The sequence below is a fragment of the Vanellus vanellus genome (genome assembly GCF_965231255.1).
Source record: "Vanellus vanellus genome assembly, chromosome: 24".
NCBI lineage: Eukaryota > Metazoa > Chordata > Aves > Charadriiformes > Charadriidae > Vanellus > Vanellus vanellus.
In genome coordinates this window covers 1,106,078-1,126,493 of record NC_138929.1, presented here as the reverse complement: position 1 = coordinate 1,126,493, position 20,416 = coordinate 1,106,078, and the positions used below count along the sequence as shown (strand labels likewise).

General features: G+C 40.9%; 2 protein-coding genes across 2 annotated transcripts; both read right to left on the bottom strand.

Moving 5' to 3' along the window:
* Nucleotides 1–241: 241 nt before the first annotated feature.
* Nucleotides 242–10,523, bottom strand: KRT23 (keratin 23; the record flags this gene model as incomplete). The annotated part of the gene is made up of 8 exons (XM_082494860.1): nucleotides 9,903–10,523; nucleotides 6,302–6,384; nucleotides 4,729–4,885; nucleotides 3,032–3,193; nucleotides 2,814–2,939; nucleotides 1,884–2,104; nucleotides 1,012–1,043; nucleotides 242–345 (listed from the first exon to the last, which is right to left on the bottom strand). Exons 1-8 carry the CDS (start codon nucleotides 10,317–10,319, stop codon nucleotides 242–244), a joined length of 1,302 nt encoding a protein of 433 aa, XP_082350986.1. The 5' UTR covers nucleotides 10,320–10,523.
* Nucleotides 10,524–14,294: 3,771 nt separating this feature from the next.
* On the bottom strand, nucleotides 14,295–19,356 carry LOC309681180 (keratin, type I cytoskeletal 19-like; the record flags this gene model as incomplete). Its single annotated transcript, XM_082495019.1, has 8 exons — nucleotides 14,295–14,374; nucleotides 14,863–14,888; nucleotides 15,719–15,939; nucleotides 16,080–16,205; nucleotides 16,361–16,522; nucleotides 16,874–17,030; nucleotides 17,975–18,057; nucleotides 18,754–19,356. 8 exons carry the CDS (start codon nucleotides 19,354–19,356, stop codon nucleotides 14,295–14,297), a joined length of 1,458 nt encoding a protein of 485 aa, XP_082351145.1.
* Between the last annotated feature and the right edge of the window lie 1,060 nt (nucleotides 19,357–20,416).

The window sequence follows — 20,416 nt, the reverse complement described above, 5'->3', positions numbered from 1 at the left end:
CAGTCATTTTCATTGAATAGCTTTTCTTCAGCGTTTTGATGGCTGAAAGCTCTTTAAACTAACAATATCAGCTGTACCTAGCTCTTTATGGCACTTTTCATTATTAGGCTGCAAGTCATTTTAGGAGAGAGTTCGCTATAGTATCCCTATTTTACACACAGGGAGACCAACATACAGCACGGAGGTCCACAGAAGGGGCTTAGCCCTCTGGGAAAGCTAGGAGTTAGCAGAACTTTTGACTTCATGCTTGCTGGTGGATCTCGTTGATGGTGGAGGATACCACCTGCCCATTCACACTGTCATGGACAATTGCTTTGATCTTTCGATTGGTCAGTCCAGCATGTTCTGAAAGGAAAAGAAAAGTTAATTGGACAAGAGGCAGTGCCAAGACAAGAGATGCAGGGAAAGCTTCATTTACAGTAGTTTACCAGCTACCAACTCCATTGATTTATCTTTACAAGTTTCCCTTTAAGTCGATACTTATTATTGCTCTCTGTGAAATGTACTGCCAGAGCATCACCCTGAGTCTTGCCCAGGTCAGAGCAAATGAATAACACAGCTCCATCCCAGCCAATGCAAATCCAACTTCAGAGCAGATTAGCCTAAATGTCTGTAGGTCATGCTCTTGCCAGAATATGAATTTCCAGACATGCAGATTTTCTGCTTGCTCTCAAGCCCTAACGCTGTTTTAGTCACCAAATGGAGTCTCTGTGCCTCCTCATATACCATGAAAGCTTTGGTTTCGAGTCTGAGCTTTGGACAACGGGTTTGACTGACAGAGGTCAGTCTGAAGCTAGTGGCCAGACATGGCAGAACGTGCTCTGAAGCGCAGCCCTTCACAAGACCGATGAATCACTGAAATTATTCTCAAATATGGCCTACATGAGAAGTACCTGCCATGCAAACCTTTCATAGTTCATTCATGTAAGGTTAAAATTATTCTGAGTAAAATTTGTTTGGAAATAACAATAATTAAGGGTCACTATAGAGAACAAAATAAGGGACTTTTACCTTTAGCTTTTGATTCAGATTTTCTTGCTATCCTGTAAAGATAATAAAACAAAGAAAAAATAATGATTATACTAATTTCAAGAAGTCATTCATCCCCTTCTTCTCACTGATTCTAAGGAGACCTCATAGCACTATGAGAAGAGATAAAATAAAATAAAATAAGTTGGTTTTATACCACGAGAACTTCTCTTCGGTGGTCTTAGGTACAGATGCTCTCACCTGAAACTGTTCCTGTGTACATTCATTATTGGTTCTACTGTGGACAGTTGTGTTGTTTCTCATATGCTCTGAGTTGCTCAAGTTGATCTCTTTTTGGCTTCTGACAAATACCCTGTGCTCGGTGCCATACTGTCCCACCTCCCTGAGATTTTCAGTTATTTCATTTTTCTGATTTCAGAAGATTTCAGGCAAGGCAGAGATGGGGAAACCAAACAACCCATCAGCAGAGGGGCACACTTTACAGATTTTGTGTGCTGGTATTTGTAACTGCAGATGGCTGACCAAAAAAGATCTAAACTTGTCTCTAGGCTTCTTTTTGATCTAGAACTTGATTTGAAGACAGGAAATGACTATGAATTTTACTGAAATTAACATTTTTTCCTATGCTGATGTAGGCATGCTGTGGGAATGTAGTTTTGCTTTTTTTTAATAAATAGTTATATTAATTTAGATAGTCCAAATTACATGGATACAAGTTTCTCTGTATACTAAGTGGCTCAAGCTTTTTATTATGATGCATCACATTAAAATACCAACCCTTGATGTAGTATGGAACTCACAAGCTTTGATTAAGCATAAACAAACAAACAATAAATAACCCAAATATGAGAACTCTCTTCTCATCTATACCAGTCAGGGCGGCTTTGCCTTACCCGTCAACATTCCCTTCCAGCAGCAGGCGGTAAGTGGAAATTTCCTTCTCCAGGCGGGTTTTGATCCCAAGAAGAATCTTGTATTGGTTATTTTGCTGCTTAATGTCATGACGAACCTGGCTTAGCTCTTCCTCACATTTGGAGATGATCTGCTGCATGTTTTGAAGTGCAACAGCATAGTAATTCCGAGTGTCAGCCAAGGTGTCTTCCAGCATGTGTTTCTGACAGAGCAGATAATACCAATACTGTGATTAGTACTTATGTGGTAGATACAACGCAGAAATGCCAGCAAGAAGATTACAAAATTAAGACTGTGGTAATTTAAACATTTATGCATTTGCACGACTATTCATGTGAAGACATCAGAATCATGAAGCTGTGTCATGTGCGCATGATGAGAGGCAAACACCGGGTAATTTATCCCTGCCGTATTCTTTCTGCTCAAAAGCTGTGCTCCTGTAACTGTTGACTCCTTTGTCAGTTCTACATTTACTGTCAAAGTCTCCAGTCATGGGTATATGAGCTTTAACCTGAACAAGAGCTGAGTAATATTTTTCAAGATTTCCCACCAACATTTTTCACAGTTCAGATCTCTCATACATTTAATAGTGGCTGTAAATATGAAATTTGTGTTACTATCTGTCTTCTTGCACATTTTTTCTTTCTAGATCATGGAGTCAGCTATCCTATCTCTTCTTTTTCTTCTCCCCATATTTTATTCTAAGGAGAGACATAAATTTTTCACTTCTTGGTGATGGTTGCTGAATCTATTTTGCATATTCTGGCAAAGTCAAGCATGGTCCAAATGCCAGTTTCACTGATACTTTGATAACGACAATAAAGTTATGCTAGGGAATGGAATCGGCCCATGACAGTTTCTGAGAATACATGAAGTAACAGCGACCAGCCAGAGATGCCTACAATAGATACCTTACTCATCTGTGCCTGCAGCTCGATGTCCAGGGACTGTAAAGTACGCGTCAGATCCTTGATCTCGTTCTCACTGCGCTGTATCTGCTCTGGGTTGGGGGTTGCTGCCAGGGACATTGCTGCACTCTAGGGAGCAAAAGCAAGATGAAAGCGTACTGATTCTGGCCATTCATGGACAGCGACAGGGATCTTTGAAACGAGCAGGAAACAGCTGTTACCTGTTCTTTGTACCAACTGTCCAGGCTTTGACGATTCTTTTCAATTATGGCTTCATAATCTTCTCTTATTTCTGCTAGAATCTTGGCTAAGTCTTCAGGCGGTGCTGCATTTACTTTTACATTGACTTTGAAGTCTTGTGATGAGCGATTTGCTTCCATATCCTGTTCATATATTAGCAGAGGAAACAGGCAAACTTGTTCATGAAAGTGGAAAGTTTTTCTTCCTGTCTTTGTCTTCTTCAGCTCCATCTTCTCACAATACCCAAAATATTTTTTTCATTATGGTAGGTTAATTGTTATATATATTCAGTCAACACTCTTTGGAAAATTTATGTATGGATAATACTATGACGTGACTTAAACCAGTGACTTATATCTGCTTCTGTGGCAGAACTGTGCTAGAGAACTCAAAAAACAACCATGTGGGAAGATCTTTCCATATAATGTTTCTGGAAGATATACACTCAATGAAGAAGCACTGACATTTTGTATTCATTTATCTATTAGGAACCCAAAACCTTTGATGAAAATCTAACAGTAATTTCATCTTTCTTACCCTGTATGTTAATATTTATGGAACTATAACAAAGTTTACAGGAGAGTAATGTAAAAGTTCTGTGTAATTGTTAAAGGAATAATTGGATTAAAGCATATAATTACTGTGTAAACAACATAATTAGAGGACAAGTCAAGCAGGTATGGTAACATTCCTTTTGGCGTAGCACAATCGTATGTGCTAGGTACCATTTTCCAAAGTGCCCAGGCAAAGCAGCGTTTCAGGGTATGACATCATGGCCTCCAAAATGCCGACCAACTGGACATACTGATGTGTCTGTTGGTTGTCCTGCTTCCAAGAACTGTTTTATTGTAGCTGTTCGGGAGTATCCTTGGCTCTAAGGGGACCGGCCAAAGACAACTTCACCTACTGCTGTGTAACCCTTGTATTTCTAGTCTCCTTTTTAATAATCCACAGGTACTGAGTAGGATGTTTGGTTCTATGTGGGAATTACAGAGGCCACTGCGGTATAGCTCTGGAAGAATTCAGATCAGCATTTTTTTTTTTGACAATTATTAAGTATTAACTAATTATTTTGCTTAGGATTTTGCAAGAATAAGTAATTTTACTTGACTTCACCAACCATTCCTTTTAATTTTGATCCTTCAAGAATTCAAGGTCTTTGTAGTTCAGGTCAGCCTGCTCTAGGTGACCCAGCTTGAGCTGGGGGGGTGGACAAGGTGACCTCGAGAACTGCCTTCCAACCTCAACCACTCTGTATTTCTGTGCTTCTGTGAAATGCTATATCCAGGGTTGAGGGGAAAGTCTGTGAAGAGTAAAACTCAAGAGCAGCATTTCCTGTTTTCTTGAAAACTCTGTGTATTTATATCTAAGTATTTCTGAGAACATTTCTGTCGAATATGTAAGTCATTACTAGCTACATATGACAGATGGGCATGTGACTAGAAAATGATCTGGTAGAAAATACAGCAATTTGCTATCCTTTCTGAAATCCCAATTTAATTGGTAAAGTAGTACATTACATAAACTTTGTGCCTCATCTGACTCTCTTTGGCTGCTTTAAATATGATTAGGTTCTGAATCATCAATCCCATTTATAGATTGTGGATCTTACTCAAAGTTAATTACATGGTAGTGAAGATTTATGTGATAGGATTTTACCAAGTGGAACTTTTTTTACCTCCTCATGGTCTTTCCTCCTGAGGATGTGCTCTTCTCTCAAGCCTTCAATTTCCATTTCTAGATCTGTTGTAATAATGGTCAGGCCGTCAAGCTCCTTACGCAGGTTCTCAACATCAAGCTGCACTCCCTGCCTGCGAGACTTCTCTGCTTCGTACCTGTATCAGGAAAAAGAAGATAAAGCACGCTTGCTGAGAACAGGCTGCTGCTAGCCTCTTGTCTAAGCGGTGTCAGAGAAAAGGAGACTTGCTTAAGCCCTCTATGTAGGGAAGTAGAGAGAACAAAAAAACCAAGGAAACAAATTCTGTTTCTAAAATACGTTATTTGAATATTCTTGAATAGTCTTAAGGTGGGTTTCATTATTGTTTTTCCTCACAACTCCTCCTATATGGTATGAAGTAATTGCTCTTTCTTTAATTTTCCTTTTTGCATTTTAATATTCACCAGGTTGTGAAAGCTTTGAGAATGATTCTCAAAGATTGCCAGTAAATATGTCAACACAGTATCTCCAATCAATGCTTTCTGTATTTTTTTCCAAAATGATAACTTTTCAGTCCTTCAGAAAACAGGAAAAATGTCATGGAAGCCAGTTATGAACATGCCTCTTGCAGTTTGCCAATTGTTGTGAGCTCAGAAGGACACTGCCATATTTTCCCTTGGGCATATGAAGCACTTTTGCTCCTCAGACTCTCTCCCTTTACTTCATTTTTTGTGAGCGCTATTATGTTTCTACATTCAATCCGTCAGACTCATTCTATGATTCCAGTCTCTCAAAGTAGTTCCACTCTTTCCTTTTTATGACACTACTGAATGATAAAGAAAAAAGGCAAGGCTAGGGTAAGGCCTGCAGTGTTCAGAGTCCTTAAGTTGGTTATAATATTACCAAAAGCTGAGATATTTTTTTAATGGCTGATCGTCATCTGTTGAAAATAAGACAAATCTTCATGATTCCTAAGAAGGCTAACTTACAGAAATGTAAATTCCTTTCCTTTGCAAAGATCTGGCTGGAAATTGTCTGTCCCAACATTTTGGGATTTTAGTTGGTGTGAGAACTATCTTTCAACACTGTAGCGAGAAGTCAAACTATGCACTGGGAGCCAAGGAAGCACCAGCCCAGTTACTGTGGCAAAACTCAGGAGACTCCAAAGCAGAAGGTACTGAAGGACGGGTATTTCCTGCGGAGCTGGACAGCAGAGGTGATAAGTACAGGAAATAGATTTGGGCTGGACTGGGGAAGCATAGTGCAGAGAAGGCTTAATTTGTGTTCCCAGATGACAGTTTTAAATGCCTTTTGTCACAAGTATCAAGTGTCTGCTGTAAAACCTGCTCTTCAGGACCTGAACTAAGTATCATAAACAGGGTGACTCAAGATTGTTCAGCAATCATTTGTGGTTTTTACATCATTTTTGTCCTTTTTGGTGGTTTGTTTTTTTTTTCTGTTCGACATTGGTTTTATTTGTCAAGTACCACCAGGAAACCTCAGTAAAATCAGTTTCATACTGGATTATCAAGAAAAAGTAATATTTTCCTTAATCCTCTTTCAAACTTAATCAGGAAAGCAAAGAAGAGCTTACTTGAGCCTGAAGTCTTCAGATGCCATGTTAGCGTTATCAATTTGTAAAAGGATACTGGCATTGGTGATCTTGCTATCCTCAATCTGGAAAACAGAGAATCCAACAGGAGACTGAGTGTTGCCATATGGTGATGGTGAATAACCTGTGCTGTTTTAGACTCCCTGCTGCTTGTAGGAAGCATCTAAACAGTAGAAGTCCCATGTTAAGGAGAGTACATGAATAAAAGCTTAGTTTCCTGATTCACTTAGATGTTTCTGCAGGTTTGTCCATAATCTTACTTTTCTCTTTGTCTTACTTTTCTGGATATGAAGCAGGAGGAGTCATCTCATTCCTGGTCAAGTAGAGGATATGAATAATATTACACAAACTTCACAATATATTACAGAATAACAATCACTGTCTTCCCCTTTTTTTTGTGAACTGATTTTGATTCTGATTAGCATTCCTGGAAGAGCAGCCTTAGTCATCTTTAGGGCAAATTTCAGTAAGAACCATTAAGCTGCATCTGAGTACAATCAAAATGCTGAAATTAATCATATGCTAAAAAGTAAGCATGTGCAGAAAGACCTTGCTGAATTGGTTGTGTGATGCAGAGGCATAATGATGACGGTAGCAGCAACTCGTGAGCAGGACCCCTCAAGTCCGCCATGCGCTTCCGTCTGGAGTCGCACGGATTGCCATTTTGAGAATAACACTGGCATCTAATTGTTATGTCCCATTCAGTTATTCACCTATAACTGTACTGAATCGTCCAGCAGCACGGAGTGATTGTAAGTCCCTGTTAACTTGTAAGTCCCTGTTAACATGAAATAGTTTTGAACTATAGATCTGAATATGAAAAGCTCAGTATTCCATTCAAAATCTTTGAAACAATTCCGGCAGGAACTCGTATGTGATTGGCAGGAGCTAATAACTGTGAGATGTCATGTCCTTTTCTAACAAAGAGGAAAGAGAAGCATGGTTGCAGTTCCAACAGCTGCCTTCACTCAACACTTACATAGCAAAACAAGGGGCATTATGGCTGTACAGAAATCATTAGCCCTTTACAGAGCTCTCAGCACCTTGAAGTAAAACTTCCCACACCTAAATGAATCACAAAGAAATGAGGAAATGACAAAATTGTCCTGAAGTGTCAAAAGTTTACCTCTCGTAGTAAAAAAGAAGGCGTTTGTGGAATGTTTAATCTGTTAACAGACTGTACATTCTTGGGCAATTAGCAGCACACCTTGGATACTGCCCTGGGACATGATCAAGGCCAGCTGAAGAAGTATAACAATACCCTAAATGTGTCGCTGCCTGGAATTTGTTGTCTGAGAAGAGGCAATTCTTGAATCCATCCTTAGAGAATGGTAAATTTTACTATGGAATGTAATAAGGCAATGAGAAAGCAACATAGGAGTTCTTCAACTTTTGCCACTTCATAATCCTGCAACACAGAAAGATGTTTATATAAATGCTTTATGACTCTTTCTGTCCAACCTGAAAGAACAAAGAATACAACAAAGGAGTTACAATTGGCAGTGTTTTGCCGGCTGCTGTAGGATATTGATTGCTGTGCCAGTTAGCAGTGCATTTCAAAAGGGGACATTTGTCTGTTTAGTTATACAAATTTCTTTACTATGTCTATCGTGAATATGGGTGCATTGCTAATATCAATCCACAAACATACAGATAACTTAATTAAGACCTCATTATTATATTTGAAATACACTCAAATTCCTTCTCAAAACAGAGTTTTTTCATGAAGTTTTCCGGCACTGACTTCTTCCTCAGCGTGTGTCTTGTGTCCTTTGTCCAACAGCATCGATCCTGTCTGCTTGAATGCTCTGTGAATCAGTTTGCTTATTTAGCGGTACAAGATGTCTGAGTGAGATGTTTACCTGAAGAACTGGTGCTATTTTACTTTGTATGTGGGTTAGAATGGAGTCAGGGTGGAGCAAGGCAACTCGCTGCTCCATCTGGTCCAAAAGGTAGGACCCAAGTGGTTATACACCTCCAAGTTTAGACAGCCGGTTCATCACAGACTTTCTGGGTTATTGGATATAGGATCCTACATTTTTTCTAAATTTCATGTTAGGTGCTAAATTAGTTTCATCTTTTAAATTCATGGTTAATTAATTTAATTATGGTTAATAATTAGATGCTATATTTTCACTCATTTCACTGGCAGTCATGGTGCTAATTGCAATAATTTATAGAGAAAGTAAAAATTCTGGGTTAAATCACTGAATCGTCACCTGTAAATAATCCTTTAACAGCCCTTCCTCCCCAATATGAGCACCACGTTGTGTACGGGCTGGCTGAGACAGCCATTGGGCTGCCAGGGGCCGCTAGCCCATCTATTTAAGCTATTTAAGTGGTGAGTGTTAAAAGTAAGTGGTTTGGGTACAACCTATTCAAAAGTGAGGGCTTTGCCTCAATCAGCATTATGTTTTTAGTCTTACTGTCTTCCTAAATATTTCTGATTTATGCATTCCAAATCAATGTGGACCCATTTATCTTCTTGATGAGCAAGTTTTTTATCTCTGGATCAGTTAAAAAAAAAGTGCTCAAGTGATAGTTCTGGAGATGGATGACCTTTCTTTATTCTTAAAACAGAAATAGGTGATGACAATTCTGGCTCTCCGTACACTTGTCTGTGGTCGGAGTGCCTCATCTTCTGCCTGGAGGCAATGCATTTAACAGTGAGCGGGGTGTTTGATTAAGTCCCCGGCCTCGATCAGCAAAGAGGCGGGATAATACCATTTCCAAGCCCTTTTGAAAAAAAAAATTCTCTGGGTCTTGAGTATGCCAAGTAATCATATTATAAAAACTGGAGGGAAAACTACAGCGTCGCATTTGGAATAGCTTTGTTTTTTGCCTCATATGGCTGTGTAACGTTAATTACACTGATTAGTCACACAGATGGTTACAGTGCTAAGTATGTTCATTATGAATACAGATTAATATTATGCTTAAATTTGAAGACACGTGAGTTTGGGAGATTGAAAGAGTTATTGTTGAATGTTAATATTAACTACTGGCAGGAACCAGAAATTCTCCTTTTAATTATAGTGAAAACATCCACAAGGAATTTGTCACTGCTATTTTCTTAATTACAATGAAGTATTTTTCCATCTGATTACATAAGCTCATTGGACCCAAAACTCCTGTAGTTTCATTGTCTGCTACCGCAGGAATCAAACAAATGAAATGCAACAGTATGTCCAAAGACAGCATGCGTGAAAGAAGGCTTCGGTTTGCCGGCTTTGTAATACAAATACATGTGCAGTCAAAAAGACCAAATTCTGCCAGACATAGTTACTCAAACCACAGTTTCACGTACAGAAGCGAACCCTTGGCAGCACACAGATCGCTTTATACCACCAGTCTTTGCAGAATCCCCCTTTTCTTCTTCCAGCCTTCCTTTCTTGTAACCCATTCTCCTCCTTGTGAGCACAAAGAATGTTTATGCCCAGGTCCTGTAAGCACTTTCATTAGTATCTCTAACATTTAAAAGCTTTTATTTAACTTTCTTTAAAGGAACGCCATCAGCATAAATGAGCACCCAGATTCCTTAAAAGAGCATAGAACGACATAGTCACTTACAGCTCTGACTTACCTGTCTTTGCATGTCAGTGACGTTTTGCTCGTACTGGTTGAAGTCATGCTTCTTTCCGTGAGACTTTGTCTTGTGCCACTCTAGGATGCAGCTTTCCAGCTGAGCGTTAGCTGCTTCTAGGGCGCGGACCTTGTCCAGATAGGCAGCCAAACGGTCATTCAGGTTTTGCATAGTCTGTTTCTCATTCCCACCCAGGAAGATGCTTTCCCCATGGTGCTCGCTGAAGCCTCCCCATGACGCCCCTCCTCCAGTAGCCAGCCAGAGGGGTCTGGCAGAGGAGAAGGAGGTATGTGTGCTGCTGGCACCACCATCTGCACCTGAAGGTCTGTAAGAAGTTCCTTGCTGGGCCAAACCACACCCTGAACTACCCCTGAGGGACCCAGAAAAAATCTGGAAAGGGCCTTGGCTGGTACCCATGTTTAGCTCTGTTGTGAATCTCACCCAATGTTTGACTGACTAGCACTGAGCAGCTTCTTAGCCTTCCCTAAGCAGCTTTATGCCTTTTCCTGTGGGAGTTTCCCTTCGATGAATGACTACAGCAACAAGATTGTGTCATCGTGAAACGTGCTTCCTCTTGGTCAATTCTGAAGCATTTATGAGCCTGCACACACTGTTGTTATTATTTGGAATCACAGCCACATACCAGATTGCTTTCCTTTGGGTTGTTTTGGTTTTTTTTGGTTTTGTTTTTTTTTTTTTTTCTTTCTCTTTTCATATTATAATAGTGAGGTGTGGCTAAAATCAGTAGGTGTGGAACAGGATCAGCTCTGCCTCAGACTTTTTTCTAACCCTGTCATGAATATGTTATGTTTTCCTGCTTACGAGGGGACGAGTATCGTCCATTACAGAATAAATTGAGAGCTGGGGCAGGGATGGCTCTCAAGGTATCTTCTTTCTGGTGTAATTCTCAGGCTTTAGAATTACAGCAGCCTGTGAATCCTGAGTGCAGCATGTCCTATCAAGCTGTCGTTAACATACGGAACAGCGTCAGCCTATGTGAAACATGAAGTTTTAATGAAGTTATCCAACCTCTGTCATTGGACTAAAACTCCAGTCCAAATTGAGTAAGGCCCAGCTATTCCCTTCAGCTGCCCATTTCCAGGTGAAATACATGACAATTAGGTACTTAACAATCTTTTCTAGTGGCTTTTTTCATGATTCGAGGTTCAGTCATATTTCAAGTCTTGTTGAAATAGGTAGTAGCGCAGGAATTTCTTGCTGTCACTTAGTGTAAATACTATTAAGATATTTATATAATTACCTATAGAAAATATTTAGAAAGATGAGTTTGTAACGACACTTGAAAAAATCAAGTGATTATTTAAAACTATCAGCCCTAAACATTGACCTGGCAATCATGCAAAAATAGTTTTTCTCAAAAGTTTCAGTAACCTTTTGTCCAACTTCTTCCATCAAATATAGACCGGGCAAGTCCGGCTTCTGCAAAGGCTTTCTTATTCCTAATGCTGATAAGTGGGTAGTAAATAGTGAAGCATTCCCATGGCAACAGCCGGGGTTATTGGGTTTACCTTGTCTTTCAGAGTCGTTCTGGACCACGACTCGGGGGTAGGATGGAGGAAGATTTGGGAAGAGGTGGGAAGCTGAGTGGACGTGGGCTCTTGGGAATGGGCAGCTGGTTTTCGTCACGGCAGCTGAAGGCTCAGCTCTGTACCCACATCTTCCTTAGCGCTGTTACTCCTCCAGAACGGTGGGGTCAGAGAGACTGTGCAGACCAGAATTACAGTCTCCTGGAAGGAGCCTGAAGGAATCTTTGTTTTCTCTTGTTTGTATCATTTGAAATTTTTCAGTAATAAAGAATTGCCGCACTTCATCCTCTCCTGGGATGCCTCCCAGCCCTCGTTTTCGGAATTGGGTAGGTTTTGAGCTCCTCCTTGTGGCTCGGTGTCAGCTCTACTCAGCACCTGGTGATTTCCTTTTCACCAGTTGCATATCCATTGAGTACATATTCCTTCTTATTCCTTGTGCACTTCATTGCATAGAAATGCTAACATTTTTCATTGTTTGCAGAAATTAATCATTGAACCTATGGTTTTCCAGTAAGTACAAGGTATGGCTGTCACAAAATGTTGTGATAGCAGCTGCTAATAATAGCTGCGGTTGGGGTCAGCCCTGCTGCTCGGGAGTGAGAAGAGCTCGAAGCAGCAGCAAAATATGAAGGCCTGACTTGAAAAAAAGCCCAAATTCTAATAGAACCAATGATACCCTGCTGTTCAGTTCATCTCACCAGAGATTGATTTCAGACTGAATTTTCTAACCTGGCAGTTCAGCAAGCTAATGTCGTATGAATTGTTACACTGAAATTACGTAAAATGAAATGGATCCTTTGTTTCACGTGAAATTACTCAGTGAGATTCACAGCTTGTCTGGCAGTGAGGCCGACAGTTTGTGAGACAGAACAGCCTCTGTCTTACTCCCTGATAGCTTCACGCAACAGCGTGCCACCAGGAAAAAGAGAATTGTCTTTTTGCTGGCAAGCGATGCAGAACAAAGGTGATCCGGCACGTGGGAAGTGTTGGCTCTGAAGCTCACCCTTCTCAAACGGGATAAGACGCCACACAGTTTTCATCCCCCCATGCTGAGGATCCATGGAAAAGGCCAAAAAGCTTACTTCAAAACCAAGCGCGGCTCGCCTCCCTCAGGCGGGCGCTGTGGGCCTGCTTGTGGCGGGTGTTGGGTCCGCAGCGAGCGGACCGCCAGCAGTGGCCCGCCGCGGCGGTCGCTGTCGGCAGGGGGCGCCACGGGCCGGGGCCGCTCCCGGCACACCCGCCGCCCCGCCGCCGCTGGCCCCCGGCAGCGCCCGGGCCGCGCCGCTCTATTTGGGAATCCCACGTCTTTTACTGAATTGGAACACGAACGGCAAACTGAACCGAATTTATGGGCGGCAGCTTAGGTATAGGCAGACTGTTTTGACACCGGCATTATACAGGTAAATATCCTGTGACCGTCGCTTGTTGGTTCAACTCCTTCATCTGAAACACAGATGGATAGCTGCCGGTGGCTGTGCAATTCCTCTCTCTCGCTGTCAGAGCGATGTATATAATAGCCACCTGATTTCTGGATCAGGAAGAAATATCATTTGTACTGTTCGGTTTTTCTGGTAGATTGTGATGTTGCTTTGCTGACGTTTGCAAGCACCTCTTCTCAGCTCTTTCCAGTGAGAATACCAGCAGTGAGTAGGTTTCGTACCTGTGGTGTCCCAGCCATCCGGCAGCCTCCTCCATGGCTGAACTGTGGGGCTGGTGCCAGCAGGGTAGGTATTTCTTTTTTAAATGTCAGAAAACAGAAGGAAAAAAAAAATGTGGCTCTAAGGAGGTTGAAAGGAAAATAAAATGCATAATTCTAGCAATGATACCATTTTAGTAGATAATATTACATGGATTGAAATACCCAGCGATGAGGCTAACAACAAATTAGCCAGACTGGTTATGTTAGCAGAATACAGCATTTATGTAAATGTTTTATATGCTTCTGAAGTTGGGATTTACTAGCCTCTTAAGTCTTGATAAGCATCTCTCTTCGATTACACCGCTGTAGATTTGCAGACCAACTTACTGCAGAGAAAAGGCAGTATTGCTAATGCAACAGCTACAGTGATGACACAGACTGTAAGAAAACCAGAATAGTCACAGCAAACTGCTTGAACAGTTCATTTCACCTGGCCCTTGCCTAGTGCTTGCTCAAGAGCTAAGGGAATCTGCCTTTTTGCTGAAGAAAGTGCATGACCTTAAATATATATATGGAAAAATATTCTTTTTCAGAGGTGCATTTTATTTGTGCATAAATTGTAGTCATGTTGTGCACTTTGAATTCACAACAAAGAGCTTAAGGATTTTTTGCATTATCTTCTCAGTTTTTTACCGATAGTAGCTTCAGATTCCTGAGAGAATCTAACGGCACTTTGTATCTGTTCATTCGTCATCATCTATGGTCTTTATTATTATTACTGAAGTTATTATTGGTTTTGTTGTTTTTATCCACCGAGCATCTCTTGTTTTGGATTAGAGGAAGCACTGTGTTAGGGAGGGTGTATGGACATGTGTATGGCGATGCCATACTGACTTCAAAAGAACAACATTAGACTGGATGTATTTGCACAAGCAGAACAGAAACTTTATTATGTAGGTTCTTTCATAAGGAAACTATATAGCTACTGAGAGAAAACAAGCTTGTAATCTCTGACCCATAGAGCCAAATGATCATGTGAAAGGGGAGAGCAAATTTGAGGAAAGACATCAAGCTGTTGCACATTCTTGGATTACATTCTTGTGATTTGGCGAAAGTAAAAGGATATTTCTCTTAGCGTTAGCCAATTTGTAGGCTGCACTGTTCTTATACAGTGTCATATGCAGGAGGGGATCCAGTATTTCTTTCTTAGAATCTCCTTTCACGAGTAGAAGGAGCTCTTCCATCATCTTCCATGCCTGTGCGAGCTCTTCCACTGATTGGAGATGCTGTTGTAGGAGAAAAAAAGTAAGTTCAACTAGGGAAAAAAAAAATGCACTGCTAACACACTGAAGAGACGTGTGATGGTTTTTTTTTTGTTTCCTCACAAGATCTTTTTCACATATCCAAGGGGGAACTACCTTTACATCTTATCTTCTCTCCCTAATGGTCCTCATTCAATAAATCTTAGGAGTGCACATCACATGTCGGATTTGGATGTATCTTGTACATTGTGTGAATCAGCAGAGGAATTTAGGAGTCTTTGGGAGATGTCAGTATTTTAGCGTCCCATGAGGAGTTCATGCAATCATTTTGGCAAGCTACTAGTTTCAAAAGTGCACATAAAATAAAGTCTCTTAATGATAAAGAATGTGGTCATGGCAGAGAGAATGTAATCTGTGTTAGTAAGAAAAAAATCCTAAGCAAAAAAGGTAGGTTTATTTAATCCTATTTTGTCAATTCATTTCAGCCCCCTTTGAATAAAAATTTTTCTTACCATCCTTAGGGTTCACTCCTGGCATCCTGTAGAAAAGAAGAAATATTTGATTAATGACCATCACTGACCCTGTCCACTGAAACCATTGATCCATTTAGGAACCGCTGTGTGTGAACAGCCATGATTTCACACTGCGGCTTTCAATGCGTTGTTTCTCAGGTGTGTTGTTACTAGTGGTGGTGTTAAGGTGCTTTCTGCTTTGAAGGCCACTGCTATGTACTGGATAGGAAATACGAACAGCAGTCAGACCAGTTTTTGGTCCTGATACGTCTCTATATACCTCTCCTCTCAAAATGTCATAGTCTAGAAACAATATAGGGAGCAGGTTCCTCCTCAGAAATCAAAAATAATTCCATGAGTAGATCAGAGAGGAGAAATGGGCACTAAAATGTAGATTTTACTAAAGTAAGCTGTGGTCTGTACCAAGTTCTTTTCTAATTGGGAGTACCGGTGTATGATGATGAGCATTTTTACCTCTGTGCACAAGCGTAGAAAACCAAGAGCTAAAGAAATACTAAGAACAGGTTTTTATAGGTTATTTCAGGCTGAAGGCTATTACTCCAGTGCAGCAAGAAGATTATGTAAGACATACATATGGTGCCTGGTGCCTTCTATAATTCATCGTAGTAAAATGGTTGCATTTATATTTTCAAATCATCAGCACAATTGATCTGGAGATTTAGCGTGAGTTATAGCAATGCCTGGGATTTTGCTGGGCATCTCTTCTGCCAGTACTCTAAAGGCTGCATACGCTTTAGTAATCTGGAGTCGGTTTAGCAACCACAAATTACTGCTTTACAATGTGTCATGTTATTAACCTTATCTAACCATCAGAGAATCGTATATAGTAACTTACTGAGAGTCCTGGCCCTCCAGCAACTGGCGGTATGTGGCGATTTCCTGCTCCAGGCGACTTTTGATGTCCATGAGCATCCTGTACTCCTGGTTCTGACGCTCCATGTCGCATCGAAGTTCGCTCAATTGCTCCTCAACGCTGGTGATGAGGGCCTGGATCTGTGCCAGCTGTGCGCAGTATCGTCCTTCTGTGTCTCGCAAGTTGGCTTCCAGTCCAGCTTTCTAAAGCGGAATAATGTCAGAACAGGTTAGCACGCAGATTTGTCCCACAGAGGGGGAGTCGAAGGAGAGACGAGACAGAGGGGGAGAAAGGGGAGAGTGTAGTAGCAGTGACTTGTGGTGTGCCTGGGACAGCTCCATACCATGCTGAGCTGCGACTGGAGCTCAATCTCCAGACTCTGAACTGAGCGTCTCAGTTCTGTGATCTCCGATTTGCTGGTCTGTATCTCTTGTGTGTGGCTGGCTACTTCGCGGTTCAGCTCATCAGTCTGAAATAAAAAAAAACCCGACTGTAAAATCATATACCTTTTGTATACAAAACTTTTAAATTATTTTGAGAAAGGGCGGGCCCATCCCATCTGCTGGGGCAGTAATAGTGAGGCAATGCACCAGTTTGCTGTTTACTGGTGTAAACTCACTATACCTGAGTGAAGAACCAGGCCTCAGCATCTTTACGGTTCTTCTCAGCCAGAGCTTCATACTGTTCCCTCATCTCAGAGAGAATTCTGGTCAGGTCGATGCCAGGAGCCGCATCCATTTCCACGTTGACTGTTCCACTGAGCTGATTTGAATACTCTTTCATTTCCTGCACGGGCAGACACATAAAAACATTTATCAAATTTTATCTCTCATTGCACATGCTTTTCTACTCACACACAACACACAGATTTACATGTAACTTATATGTATGTTTCTTCTACTCAGCTCTCGGTGACCTGTCATGTGGTTATGGATGTCAAACTGAAACTAATAGGTTGGAACAGTTTGGAATCAGAGAAATGCTTCTCAGGACACGCTATGGATTCTTTTGATATAACAGTTTTCTTCATATTAAGCTGTAATTCTGGCTTTTTTGTTTGGATTTCCCCCTCCCCACCCGAGAGGCTTAAATTCCAAAGGGAAGTGATTCCCTCGCTGCACTGTTATGGACTCTCACCTCCTCGTGGTTCTTCTTGAGGTAGGCCAGCTCCTCCTTCAGCGATTCAATCTGCATCTCCAGGTCAGCTCTGGACAGGGTCAGCTCATCCAGGACTCTGCGCAGGCCGTTGATGTCTGACTCTACGCTCTGGCGCAGGAACAACTCATTCTCATATCTGCAGTTTAAAAAAGAAATAAGCACTGGAATATGTACGAGTTTGTATTCAGTAGAGCTATAAAACTGCCAAATTTTATATTGAATCTAAGAGGAACAGTGGGCTGAAAACATATATATTGAAAAGAACTGTAAAGCGAGTAAAGATGTTTTTTTCCAACATCCAACTATGACATATGAAAGTACAGGCATTGCCATCTGATTTTATTCTTGAGGAGTACATGACATTTCACTTTGCAGAACCTAATAACGATTATCAGCACGAATAGAAAAGTTGTCACACAGGACAGCCCATTTGCAGCGTCCTCTCAGATTTGGTGTGAAGGAGAGCACAGGTTGCCCCGTTCTGCCTAGGACACTAGAGGAGAGAATGTAAACCTGCAGGTACATCACTGCAAGATAAATCAGTTGCGCAAGTACCTTTATCATCTTTTCAGCAGTGTCTGACGTACTGCTGCATCCATGAGCTGGATAAGTCCCAAATTACTCTTTGTCTTTCTTTTCTAAATTTCAGACTCTCTGAGAGAAATCTACTGCAACCGAGCAGCAATCTCTTCACGCCACTCTGTTCCATTGAAGTGAAAGTCCCAACCCATTCCTGTCTTCTTTTCCTCTGTGATTTAGGCTAGTAAAAGTAGTTAAAAGCATCCCTAAAAAACTAAGACATGAACTATAATTTATTATGTAAACAGTTCAGTGATCTGGATACTGTGTTCTATCAGGTTTATATTCCAAATTGATCCTTCATCACATTGATTCTGTTTGCCAAGGGTTTTTTCCATCAGAAGTTATCACGGCAAAATACCTGTCCATATTTTTGAACTGTATCCTTTAGTGACTGAAGAACTTTATTTTCTAGATAAAAAATAATACTAAACTTCAGAAAACTGTTTTGAGAAACTGAGACAAGGAAAGAGAAGACAAATGTGCTCCGGGTAAACTTACTTCAGTCTGAAGTCATCTGCAGCCAGCCTGGCATTGTCAATCTCCAAAATTACTCTGGAATTGTCAACAGTAGCTGCAAGGATCTGTCGATTAAGAAGCAGAGAAAAAGGTTCCTGTGAATAATGGTGAAACATCACGGTCCTGAGTATATAGTAGGTAGTTAGTGAGGCTGCAAACCATCAAAAAAGGTAGAAAAAATGGACCTCTGTTGTGATGTCACTGTTAAAATGCCTTTTGGATTGCAATACCCATTTCAAGTTATTATGTTGCTCTTCGGTCACACTGTAATTCTTACAGCTTTTATGGAGAAAATCCAAAACCACTAAGCTCTTTTCCACATATGCAAAACAGAGAGCTGAGATACCTTTGTGTAACACAAATTAAAAACATAATTAGAAAAAATGCTTGTACAACGCCTGATCTTATCTGTAACTAGGAGAATCACTTTTCAGCCTTTGAGGCCTACCTGTCACATTCTTTACTATTTGATTACTGAATAAATATATCAATAATTCTAAGCACATTTTGCCATGTTTTCCTAACTTTTAGTGCAATCATTTTAATTTCAACAAATGTCACATTTTCAGGGTAACATATTTGGTTTTTAAATTGAGACAAAGCTACTCTTTTCTGCTAGAACACTCATAACCACAATGTATTGGGGGCTGGAGAAATCAATGTTTATTTTGTAATTATTTTAGCTTATTTTGAAGAAGTGGAATCTGCAGTTCCACAATTCTGATGCATTCTTATAACTCCTCTACATATGAATGTCATACCTTGTCTCGGAGATCTTCAATTATCTTGTAATAATTACTGTAGTCCCGGGCTGGGCTCGTGGGAGCTTGCTTCTGATACCAGTCTCGGATTTTAACTTCTAAATCCGAATTTGCCTCTTCCAGTGCCCGTACCTTGTCCAGGTACGAAGCCAGACGGTCGTTCAGATTCTGCATAGTTATCTTTTCATTTCCAGAGAGAAGGCCATCGCCACCACCAAAGCCACCACCAACTTCAAAACCTCCACTGAAGCCAGCTCCTCCACCAAAGCCAGCTCCTCCACCGAAGCCAGCTCCTCCGCCAAAGCCAGCTCCTCCACCAAAGCCACAGGCTGCACCACCACCAAAGCCACTGTAGCCTCCTCCATAACCACTACCAAAACCAGAACACAAGCCACCACCATATCCCCCTCCTGCAGAGGAGACATACCTAGCTGAAGAGATGGAGACACCCCTGCCACCAGATCCTCCATGTATGCTTGGAGCTCGGCAGGTTCCTCCTGTTCGGACTGAGGAAAGGCGAGAGCTGCCGCTTCCACCAGCCCCACAGCCACCACCATAGGTAGAGGAAGAGCTCCGTATGAAGGAAGTAGCCAAAGTAGCCATAGCTGCAGCACAAGAAGGCGCTAAGGTCAGATATGCAGCTTGGTATAGAAGAGGAAAGTATGTGCCTGCACTGCCCTGGTGCTTCTTTTATATCCTCAAGATAGGGTGTTCGGAGACAAACCCAACCTGCAGCCCTCCCTCCAAAAATTCTCCTCCCTAGAGGTGAGGCCAATTATGATGACATTCCTCACAGAGAGAGCTGGCTGTGCATCTCAGGGGCTAGGGCTTGGGTGTTCTTTTTTTAATTAAACAAAAGAGATGATTCAGATGAGTGTTTTTTCTTCAGGCTATAGTTCTGAAACTTGGAGTTTACTCCTCTGACATTTAAGAATGGAAAAACAAAGTGAGTTCAACCACACCCACTTGCCCACTCATAGCAATCACCATGGTTATTTTAAGAACACCAACTTTTTCTATAAATTAAGTTTAAGTAAAATACTCCTTTCATTGAAAAATGTGCAATCATCCGCTCATCTCACCATTATTTCTTCTTCTCTATCTATATTTTTTCCTATTAAAAATTTGTAATTTAATTTGATCTGTTCTTATTCCCTTTCTTTGCTTGGAAGTAATATATAGATTTTGGAGCCTGAGTTTTTAGTACAAAGAGCATATCAGGATAGCATTGCGTGAGGAGCAATTAGCATCCATCAATGTACAAGGACGAGTGGGCATAGTTAATTTACTAACATAGTTATTTACTAGTGTGAAATAGTCAAGATGATTGAAATAATTCAATTAAAAGAAGAAATGTGGGAGGACTAAGTTCCTGTTACTTTTGGAAAATGTAAACAAATTGGGTTTGAGGTGAAACTGTTCAGATAGCAATTAATGTGCTCGATGCCAATATGTTCTGTGAAATGAAGTAATTCTTGAAAATAAGATTTGAGGAGAAGAATCATCTTCATCCTTCATTTAAAGTGGGGGTCTGAAACACCAGTATTTTTCAAATCTAATAATTTGCTAGTGAATTTCAAAAGGCAGTAATTCAGTAATACAGCTCTGTTCAATACTGCATAATTATGGGAAACCAGATTTGGGAGATTTTTAAGGAAGTATT